General features: G+C 35.2%; 1 protein-coding gene across 1 annotated transcript; it reads left to right on the forward strand.

Moving 5' to 3' along the window:
• Positions 1–9537: 9537 nt before the first annotated feature.
• On the forward strand, positions 9538–10409 carry LOC104723645 (VQ motif-containing protein 22). The gene has a single exon (XM_010442038.3). It carries the CDS (start codon positions 9590–9592, stop codon positions 10169–10171), a length of 582 nt encoding a protein of 193 aa, XP_010440340.2. The 5' UTR covers positions 9538–9589; the 3' UTR covers positions 10172–10409.
• Positions 10410–11947: the final 1538 nt, after the last annotated feature.

The raw sequence follows: 11947 nt of genomic DNA on the forward strand, positions 1-11947 counted from the left end.
TACTGTGCACATATTATGTTTCCTTGTATAGCTTCTAGACTCTATATAAAGTCGTATGTACTATCCTCTAATACAAATCATAAATTCATACATTTTTTATATGGTATCAGAGCAATCCTATACCGAGACCTAATTTTTTTTTTCTCTTCTATTCCGCCGCTCTCTTTTTCTTTTCTTTTTTGCTCATCTCCATCATGTCTCAATCCGACAACTCCCCTGTCAACACCACCGTGAATGCCACCTCTGAAACTGTCACACCAAACTCTGAAGCTCTTCTCAATGTCAATATGACAAATGTTACACGGCTCACTCCTACCAACTACATCATGTGGAGCCGTCAAGTCCATGCTCTTATTGATGGGTATGGTCTTGCCTCTTACCTTGATGGCTCCAAGGCGTTTCTTGCCGAAATTGTCACAGTCAATGGCACCGGTATCCCCAATCCTGCGTACACCAACTGTCTCCGTCAAGACATGCTTCTCTACAGTGCACTTCTCGGTGCTATCTTCGTCTCCATCCAGCCGATCCTCTCTCGTGCTCACACTACCGCTGAGATCTGGACCACACTTGCGTCCACCTATGCCAAACCGAGTCGTGGTCATATCCATCAAATGAAGATCCAACTCAAGAACTGGAAGAAAGATACCAAAACAATCGATGTGTATCTTCAAGACCTTACCACCCGTTTTGATGAACTGGCACTTTTGGGCAAGCCTCTTGATCACGAAGACCAAGTGGAGCTCATCCTTGAAGGTCTTCCCGGAGGAGTACAAGACCATCATTGACCAAGTCAAAGGTCGTGATACACCCCCCCCCACCCTCACTGAACTGCATGAGAAACTCATTAACCATGAGTCCAAGTTGCTGACAACCCAACCTCTCATGTCCACACCAATCACGGCCAACGTTGCTCTCCCTCAACGTACCAACACCAATACTCGCTCGCAGTATCGGTTCACTCAACGCAACACCAACTGGACTCCCTCGTCTCGTCATCCTAATGACTTCCGAGCACCCCGTCCGTATCTTGGTCGTTGTCAGATCTGTGGTACTCAAGGCCACAATGCCAAACACTGATCTCAACTCGCCATGTTCCAGCAACAGCAACCACATGCTAACTTAACCACTACTAATGCTTGGCTGCTTGACTCTGCTGCAACTCATCACATCTCCTCCGATCTTGCCAATCTCAGCCTGTATCAGCCTTATATTGGTGGAGAACAAGTGGTTGTTGGTGATGGCAAGGGTCTTCCCATCACTCACACTGGTTCGGTTTATCTCCCATCTCAAACTCAACCTCTCCCACTCACCAATGTTCTTTATGTGCCAGACATTAAAAAGAATCTCATTTCTGTTTATCGCTTGTGCAACGCTCACCGTGTTTCCGTTGAATTTTTTCCGGCGGCTTTTCAGGTGAAGGCTCTGAGCACGGGGATCCCGTTACTCCAAGGTCGTGTCCGCAATGAGCTCTATGAGTGGCCATCCTCCTTTTCTCCTCCTTCCGCCTAATCCACCACCACCACCAATCTCAAAGCTGATGCTTCTACTTGGCACTCTCGACTTGGCCATCCTTCATTCTCTATTTTACAGAAAATGCTTTCTAGTTTTAATTTACCTGTTTCAAATTATCCAATAAAACCACTTTCATGTGGTGATTGCTTCATCAATAAGAGTCATAAGTTATCTTTTTATAAGTCTTCTATACACTCCTCTCGCCCTCTTGAATATTTATTCACCGATGTGTGGACTTCCCCTCTTCTTTCTGTTGATAAGTTCAAGTATTATCTAGTTATTGTGGATCACTTTACTAGATATACTTGGCTTTATCCCCTCTCCCAAAAATCACAAGTCAAAGACACCTTCATCAAATTCACCTCTCTTGTTGAAAATCGATTTTCTACTAAAATTGGAACTCTCTTCTCCGATAATGGTGGCAAATTCATCGCTCTCCGCTCTTTTCTCTCCACACATGGCATCAGTCACCTTACCACTCCTCCTCACACCCCAGGAAAAAATGGCCTTGCCGAAAGACATCATCGTCATATTGTTGAAACAGGTCTTGCTCTCCTCACTCATTCTGGTCTTATGCTTTCTCTACTGCTGTTTTTCTTATTAACAGAATGCCCACTCCCATACTCTCCTTCCGATCTCCCTACTCTAAATTATTAGCCCAAACACCAAACTATACCAAACTAAAAATATTCGGCTCTCTATGCTATCCATGGCTAAAACCCTATACTACTCACAAACTTCAACCCAAATCTGCACCCTGTGTCTTCTTAGGCTACTCTCTCACTCAAAGTGCATATCTTTGTCTTGAACCAAAATCAAATCGTTTATATGTTTCATGCCATGTTGTCTTTGATGAAACCCAATTTCCCTATAAACTTCTCTCAAACTCTTTGTCTCCAGCTTCTCCTAAAACTACACAACCTTCCTCTTCATGGCTTCCTCCTCTCACCATTGTGCCCTTTTCTTCTCCACCACTCACAGCAGCTCCGTCGCGGTCTTTGGAGTCCCATGGTGCTTCCACGAGCTCCGCTCCTTCACCACCGTCAAGTCCACCGGAATCAACTCACCAATTGTCGCACCATCCTGCTTCACCGTCTACCCCGACGTATGTTACCAACACCACTCCGGACACATCGCCTCCACAATCGCTCTCCCCGACGTTGCCATCTCCCTCACACTCGGCCCAACAGAACTCATCACCACCAAACTTGGCCCATTCTGCAGGCCCATCCACTTCTTCTGAAGTCCACAATGCTCCATCTTCACCTTCGCAATCGTCCACAAGTCAAGATTCTCCATCCCCGACACGACAGCTTCCCTCCGCCTCTACTCAAAATCCTCAACAGCCGCATGTTCTTCTGCCTCAAAATCAGCATTCAATGCAAACACGATCAAAGAATCACATTGTCAAACCAAATCGGAAATTTGGTCTCTCGTCTATTCTCACTGCTGCCTCCACAACCGAACCCCAAACTGTGGCACAAGCTCTTCGTGATCCTCGATGGCGTCATTCCATGTCAGATGAATTTAACTCTCAACTCCGTTATCGCAACTGGAATCTGATTCCTCCGGACCCATCTTACAATGTCATTGACACCAAGTGGATTTTTCGAACCAAATTTCTTCCCGACGGTAGTGTGGACAAATTCAAATCTCGACTGGTTTCTAAGGGGTACAATCAACAGCAAGGGATTGATTATCAAGAGAATTTCAGTTCGGTTATAAAAGCAACAACCATTCGCGTTGTTCTTGATGTTGCTGTCTCTCGGTCATGGCCAATTTGACAGATCGATGTCAACAATGCTTTTTTGCAGGGAACACTCACCGAAGATGTCTATCTCTCTCAACCAGAAGGGTTCGTTGATCCTGATCGTCCAACTTATGTCTGCAAGTTGAACAAGGCGTTGTATGGGCTTAAACAAGCACCACATGTGTGGTATCTTGAACTCAAACAATACCTTGTAAGTGCTGGTTTTCGTAACTCTCTCTCTGACACGTCTTTGTTTGTTTTTCAACGTCATACACTCTTGCTCTACGTCCTGGTCTATGTTGATGACATCATAGTCACTGGCAACAATGCGGTAATGGTTGAACAAATTCTCACCAAGCTTGGCGATCGCTTCTCCGTCAAGGACATGGTGATGTGTCATATTTCTTAGGCATTGAAGCAATCCGCACAAAGTATGGTTTACATCTCAATCAACGAAAACATGTGTAAGATTTGTTGGTCAAAATGAACATGCAGGATGTGAAACCAGTAGCTACACCAATGGTAACAACTCCGAACTCACACTGGTTGGCAAATCTCATTCCAATCCCACTGAGTATCGCACCTTGGTTGGAAGTCTTCAATACCTCTCGTTCACCAGACCGGACATTGCGTACGCCGTTAATTGCTTATCACAGTTTATGCACTAACCCATGTCAGATCATTGGCAAGTAGCAAAGCGTGTGCTATGCTATCTCGCCGGAACCAGTTCCTATGGTATGTACTTCAAGAAGGGCAACCCCCTAACACTCCACTGTTTCTCTGATGCTGACTGGGCAGGTGATGTTTCCGATTGTGTTTCTACCAATGCCTATATCATTTATCTCGGTGGTCAGCCTATATAGTGGTCTGCTAAGAAACAGAAGGTTGCTGCGCGTTCATCAACTGAAGCTGAGTATAGAGTTGTCGCTAATGCTGCTTCCGAACTCATGTGGATATGTTCTCTCCTCTCTGAACTTGGCCTCTCACGGACTACTTCACCAACAATCTACTGTGATAACATTGGTGCCACCTACCTCTGTGCTAACCCAGTATTTCACTCACGAATGAAACACATCGCCATTGACTATCACTTTATCCGTGAACTCATCACCAATGGCAAACTACGGGTTGCTCATGTTTCCACAAATGATCAGCTTGCTGATGCGTTTACCAAACCTCTTCCGCGTTCAACATACCAGTATTTGCGCAATAAGATTGGAGTCACTTTAGTCCCTCCATCTTGAGGGGCGTATTGAGTCTATATGAATAAGGGAAGACGTGATACGATTACTTATCTTTTACTTGCGTATCAATCTCTTTATTGTGCACATATTATGTTTCCTTGAATAGCTTCTAGACTCTGTATAAAGTCGTATGTACTATCCTCTAATACAAATCATAAATTCATACATTTTCTATAATGAACAATGAACAAAATTTGTTTCCATTTCATTATTTGGTCAATGGAACGTCAAAAGATTCTCATAACCGAGTCTTCATGGGGCGAGTGCGACTACAAAGAAGATTAATAGAGGATTTGACTTGCCATGTTTAATCGATCATTTTGTATAGCTTTCATAAAAATAGTAAGAAACTCTTAATCTGTAATTTCTGTTAATATTAATGCCACATAGGTTTGATTACTTTGTTTGGACGATTTGCAAGTTTATAATTTAAAAGTGTGTTTGTTGTGGGTCAAAAAGTGATTGTAATGTAGTAGAAGATTCTAATGGAAATTAACGATTTTTCTAATTGTTTAGGCCATGAATGTTTGGATGATTGTAAGACGGTTTTAGATTATAGATTGTAGATTTTTGTTTTTGGTTTATAGATTTTGCAAAATAAAATAAAATTTTAGAAATAAAAATTGAAAATAAAAAATTCATAGAGGGAATTCTTAAAAACCCATTAACATGAACGTGACCAGTGGCGGATCCAGAACTAAAATTAACATGGGGCATATATAACTTTTTTTTTGATATAATAGTTATATCTTTTTTTTGCATCTCATATTTTTAAAATTTAAGTTTCTGAAAAACTTTAAAAATTCAACTTTTTTATAAGGAATATCATTGTCATTGATTTTTACATTTTTGAAATCTAAACTGAATCAAAAATTGATCTACTGAATTTACTAGATGTATTTATTAATATTTTAGAAAGTACAAAAGCAAATAACAAATTAACTTGTGCATTTTGGAATATAAGTAAAAAAGAAAGAAAAAATGTAAATAACAACCAATTAAAAATGTAAGAAACAAGAGAAAAAAATTGTGCATACAAAATGAAAAGACAAAACGTGGCATAATAAATGAAGAACAAATAATATTGGAAATATGAAACACATCATCCCTAACATCTACTCCGACACTAATAGTCATTTGAGCTAATAAGCTATAACAAACAATAGGTAATCTTTTTTTTAATATAATTAGCATGGGGCACGTGCCCCACCTAGTCCCTCTTTGGATCCTCCCCTGTTATGTGACATGTGTCATTTGTTTCAATAAGATGTTGACAAATGTTAATTAGAAATGTTTTTATGTTATGAAATATATAAAATATATTTAGAAAAATGGTAAATCCTACTATATTAATTGAGAAGTACAAATATGAAACTAACATTATAAAAAATTACATTATCATGCCATTGGTGTTAAGGCAAATATTTAATTTTTCAATAAAAGTTAAAATGTAATTTAATATTAGACAAATAAAATCTTTTAAATAACTTTTAGTTTCAAAATATTTATTTTCTTTATCTAATTAATTATATGGCTTTCTCTAATATCCTTGACGATTTCCACCTGCTTTGGGCCGCCTTTCCCCTCCTCTCCCTGTCCAAGAAACCTCGTTCTTCAAATTTGAGAGCAGATTGTCTTGCTCGGTCGTTTAGATGTTTAAGTTCATCTATTTCATTTGTAAACTCTTTCCCTCTGAGTTGGGTTACCAATTCTGGAGTACTTTTCTAATTAATGTTTGGTTGACAAAAAAAAAATTATAAAACAATCAGAATTTTAAAAACTAAGATTTTATATATAAGTATATTATATAAATATTTTTTAATAACTCTATTTAAAAGATTTTGTTTAGATTTTCAATTATGATTTTCCTATCATCTTTTTTTTATTTTATTTACAAATTGTTTTCAATTATCATATAATACTTATGTTTAATAATTAAGTAGAATTTTTTTCTGTATATGTTGTGATTTGAATTTTTTACAACAAACATATATTACTCAATCTATGAAGAAAGAAATGTGTGTTTTAATGTTCCACATTGACGGGTTGGTAAAACTAAATTTATGTTGATGATAAATTAAAAAAATTTATTTGCTCACAATTATTATATTATAATTAATACTTTATAATATTTCACAAAATAATGATGTAAATACAACAAACCAACAATATAAAACTGTAATATACATCAAACAAATTAAAATACTATAATATTCTATAATAACTACTATTCTAAAAGATGTATGTAAATTTACCAAATAATTTCAATATAAAAATAAATACTATCTTAGACAAAATAATTTTTATAAATAAATATAACAATAATTTTTAGAAAAACATGTTGAGTGGTGTTGTATACAGCATGAGATATCTCCTAGTTAATATATATTTAACTCTACAAATAAACAAAAATGGTATACTATATAATAAATAAATAATAACATTCTATTTTTATGATAAAGACTTTGATTAATTTTATTGAGGCTTGTAGAAACAGATTGTTTCTATTTAGTTGGTACATTGGCTTGTAAATTGTTAACTATGATTCAAAACCAAATTAAATTCTAAAACTAAGAATCAAAAGAGTTGAAATGGAACCGAGCCAAATATTCAAGTGGATTAGACAAAAGTTTTAGAAGGCAAGAAGAAAGACTCAAAAGTTTGTTTGAAAATCGCAAGCTATTGCAATTACAATTGAGATTGCAATTTTAAAACTATGGGATCGTTGCAATTAGTGATAAGATTATTCTTCTTTTTTTGTCACGCAATTGATCGTAAGGTTGTTCGGATTGTTATTTGTTGCGACTGATTTTTAAAAATTCGGAATTATTACATTTAATATTTATTTGTGTATTAGTTGTAACATTTTAAATTATGTATTCTATATATATAAATTTAAAAATATAAACTAAGTACTCTACCAGAAAATAAAATCATAAACCAAGTCATATATAGAGCAAAACAAAATAAGTTATAAATTTGAATCAATAATCAATAAGGTAGTCTACATCTTACTTGTAATGGTGTCACGTAAACCTTTCATAAATCTTTTAATGGATCATTTGATCAGCTCAGAGTTCTATCACTGATCGGCTACGTAAACTTTTCGTCACTAAATTTTTAAATCGCGTTACTGATTTATTGTGTACTCACAAGTTTTAATTAAAAATCGTAGCAAGTAGCAACTAATTACAGCGTTTAATTGCAAAAACATAACTGTCAAACGAACATCAAACATTTTTTAAACCAAAAAAAAAAGGGAAAATCACTAGTTTGACCCAAATTGAGCAGTTAATTGCTAGATTAACTCCTAAAATTTAAGGGTCAGTTAGGTTAGTTTTATACCGAAAATACCTTTTTTTGCTTTGTTAGGAAAAAAAAAAAGTCAATATTACCCTTGGTTAAAAATTCCTGCAATTTCGTTTTTTTTTTTTTTATAAAAGTCTGCCATACAAGTAATGGCAGATTAATTTGTAAGTGGCAGATTTATTGTCGATGGCAGTTTTTCTTTGGCAGACTTATTTTAGATGGCAGATTAATTTGCAGAGTTTGACGGCAGATTTTGTTTCTTTGGCAGATTTATTTGAAGTGTGTAACGACAGTTTTTTTGTGAACAACAGATTTTCTTAACGCGACATACTTATTTATAAAGTCATGACAGATTTTCATTGTTTTAGTCAATTTTCTTGGAATTTTGTGGCAGATTTTTTTATGATTGTTGTAACAGTTTTATTTTTCACTTAAAAAATCTGTCACATTGCGACAGATTTATAAACGTAAAATTAATTGCTAGTTTGACATATAGTGGTGACAAATTTTTTGTAAGTTATGACTGATTTTTGGATTGATGGAAAAATCTGTTGTTTGATAACAGATTTTCGAAAGTCTTTTTAAAATTGCTATATTGACCCACATGCACAATATACGTTATGACAGATTTTCTTATGTTATGACAGTTGTTTTTTCCTACTAAAAAATCTGCTGCTTGATAACAGATTTATTATATATGAATACAATGATAACAGATTTGTTTTATGTTGATATAGTGACAGCAGATTTTTTAGTCATATTTTATTTTTAAAAATTATATTAAAACAATAAACATCATATTTTTTAATCATTTTGTTTTTTTCATAATCATATTTTTTAAATCAAAATATTAAATGCTATATTGTATTTTCGTTTTAAAAAAAAATAACAATTTTTTAGGTTTTTAGTCTATTTTTTAATCATTTTATATTTTTCATTAATCATATTTTTAAATCAAAATATTAAATGCTAATATTAAATGCTATTGTATTTTCGTTTTAAAAAAAAAAAAAAAATAACATATTTTCTGGGGTTTTAGTCTATTTTTTAATCATTTTATATTTTTCATTAATCATATTTTTAAATCAATATATTAAATGCTATTGTATTTTCGTTTTAAAAAAAAAAATAACATATTTTCTGGGGTTTTAGTTTATTTTTTAATCATTTTATATTTTTCATTAATCATTTTTTTAAATCAAAATATTAAATGCTATATTGTATTTTCGTTTTAAAAAAAAGCTAAAAAAAATCTGGGTTTTTAGTCATTTTACCTAAAAATTGTGTCATTCTAGTTATTGGATAAATTGGAGTGTTAATCTAGCAATTAATTGCCAAATTTGTGTCAAACTGGTATATTTTCACAAAAAAAAAAAGAAACATCACACATTTTTTTCCTAGATCTTCTTCTCGTTACAATATTCTTCTAGTCCTTGCTTTTCCAAACATTTTTGGGTTAAATTTTGTCACTAACCAAAGCAAGATAAAAGTTCATCAAGAAAAAAAGAAAAAATTTAATTCCAGAATTGAGAAATACAAATCGACAACATCAAACGTTAGGCGACGACAACCTTTTTAAAATCCACGTGCACGAAGAAAACAAACCAAAAACCAACGGCTGTGATGTGTTAGATGGTCTTCCTTTGACCAAGTCGAACCAATTATTAAGTTTATACAATTTTTTTTTTAATAAAACAATGAGAAAGTCCATAAATACTCAACAAAAGGGTTCTCGTCTTTGATCTCTCTCCCATACCATAATAATAAGAAGAAGATGGCCAACTCCAACAACGACTGGTCTCAGTTCTACAACAACCAAACCTTCTTCACCACCGCTACAGCCTCCACAGTCACAACCACCACCACCACCACCGCCACATCAGCTGAATCTCCCCTGAACCCCGAAACCCGCCGTGTTGCAAAACCAACACGTCGGAGGTCTAGAGCCTCGCGTCGTACACCCACTACACTTCTCAACACCGACACAGCTAACTTTAGAGCCATGGTCCAACAGTTCACTGGTGGTCCATCAGCCGTGGCTTTCGGGTCTTCGTCTTCGTCTGGTTTTAGTCTTACCTCGTCGGATCCTAGTGCCGGAGCTCCGTCCATTGGCTATCAAGCTCCTTGGCAATACGCTAGTTTGCAGAACCAAACGGCTCATCATCACGAGCTTCCTCAGCAAGAGAGACCGTACATGTTCTCGTCGTCAAACAACGTGAGTACTCTAAGCTATCCTAACGCGGTGGTTTCCAATGGTTTTGTAGCGGCGGATGAGAGTAGAGACGGCGGAGAAGAAGGAGGAGGTTATGCTCCGTCGTCGGAGAGGAGTAACAATGTTGCTTCATGGTTGCAATGAGGAAACGGTGAATTATCATTCTTCAGAAATGGTTATTTATTTTTATTTTTTTTTACCAATTGGGAAGGGAAGAAAAAACACATAAAAGGAGGAAATGTTAGGTATACTGACTTTGTTTGTAGCAGAATGAAAACTTTGACTATTGTAACTTTTTTAAAGTTGTGTTTTATTTAAATTTCATATTTTGAGGACTTTGTCGACGCATAAATTTGAATAAACTAAAATAGCATTTACCAAATTGAGATATCGTCAATCCAAAAGTTAAGAGCTCATTTAGGAAGAATAAAGATGGCTTTGGAAACAAATGTAATGATCAATGTGATCATATGATATGGTAAATATTGATATATATTTTCGACTACAAAATTATACGTTATGTGAAATTTATGGAGTGTTACTGGATAGTGTATTTTAATGGAGTTAGATGTATTTCAAAATAAAAGTGAAATCTGCTGTTATTCAATTATGTAGTTGATAAAGAACAAGAAAATTCAGTGTTATATTCAATATCGACTTATTAGGTTAAGACTATCGAGTGTCATACGTACGTAATGTATATACATAAATAAGATTATAAGGATCCCGTAGTCGTATTCTATTGACCTCAAATTCTTGTTTATTTCTGAAAGACTGAAACTATATGGATCCATGATTTGGTTGCATGGGTGTGTGAAACTAACTTTTATATAAATATTAAGAATTGAATAGATGAAAGTTCTTTTCGTTTTGGCAATAGTTGCGGGTATCATATGACTTGTACAAAGAAAGGTCTATATATGAATTGTCTTTTCCATTTTCTCCTTCCTTCCATGTGATGATTAACTTTAAGAAAAATCTTAGTTGGCTTTTCAATTTAATGAAGAATTTTCTCTAAAGAAAGAGAAGTAAGGAATATTAGTTTACAATGCCGCCGTTGCTTTTCGTTCGGAAACAAGGGAAAGTGAGTCGGTGAAAGTAGGCTACCAACATGTGAAGAATCTTACGTGATGTTTTTCTCTTTTCTTTTCCTAAAAAGTGATTTATAATGGGAAAACGAGTGAAAAAACAAAAAAAAGGGTTAGAGCCTTATAGGACATGATGAAGGCACATATTTACATTTTTGGAGAAAAAAAATCCTTACGTGAATAATGTTTCCTTATTTCCTAATGTGTTTCCATTGTAGCATTTAACTTGAAGGGTGGCATTCCGGACATGAAAGGCGGGTTAGAAGCACTTAATGATCCTCTGTTCTTAACTCAGCTTTTAAAGCACTGTCAGTGAACCAGATATATGCACAATCAGCAGTAGTAGATGTGCTTCTTACATGCTCAGTAAAAAATGTTGACGTTGATGATGACCTCACATATCTTAGTGCTTCGGGGTCTATCTTATCTTCTTTAACCACATTTGGCCTCTGCTTCCTCTTCGTTGGTTTTGAATCTTGATATGTTGAGAAACATTGTTTTTACTGCGCTGAGACTCTCATGAAGCATCAATTTCATCTCTAGTCAAAATCATCTTACTTGTTGAGGCATTATTATTAGCCCTTCGGATGTGTCCAAAAACATCAAAAGATATTTTGTTGGCTCTAGCCAAATTCCGGAATGAAAAGTGATCAAGACCAGTCATACTGTTGATGTCTCCACTGAGTCTCCATCATACGTCTTCCTTAAGCAATTACCCAAAAATTTATAACTTATAAGTGGAAAAATGTTTTTTTTGGAGATTCAAAGTTAAACGTGAAAAAGATAATAATAATAATCATCATAATAAGTGAAGTGACCTTAGTGCAGTGGC

The sequence above is a fragment of the Camelina sativa genome, chromosome 11 (genome assembly GCF_030686135.1).
Source record: "Camelina sativa cultivar CO46 ecotype springtype chromosome 11, ASM3068613v1".
Classification (NCBI taxonomy): Eukaryota; Viridiplantae; Streptophyta; class Magnoliopsida; order Brassicales; family Brassicaceae; genus Camelina; species Camelina sativa.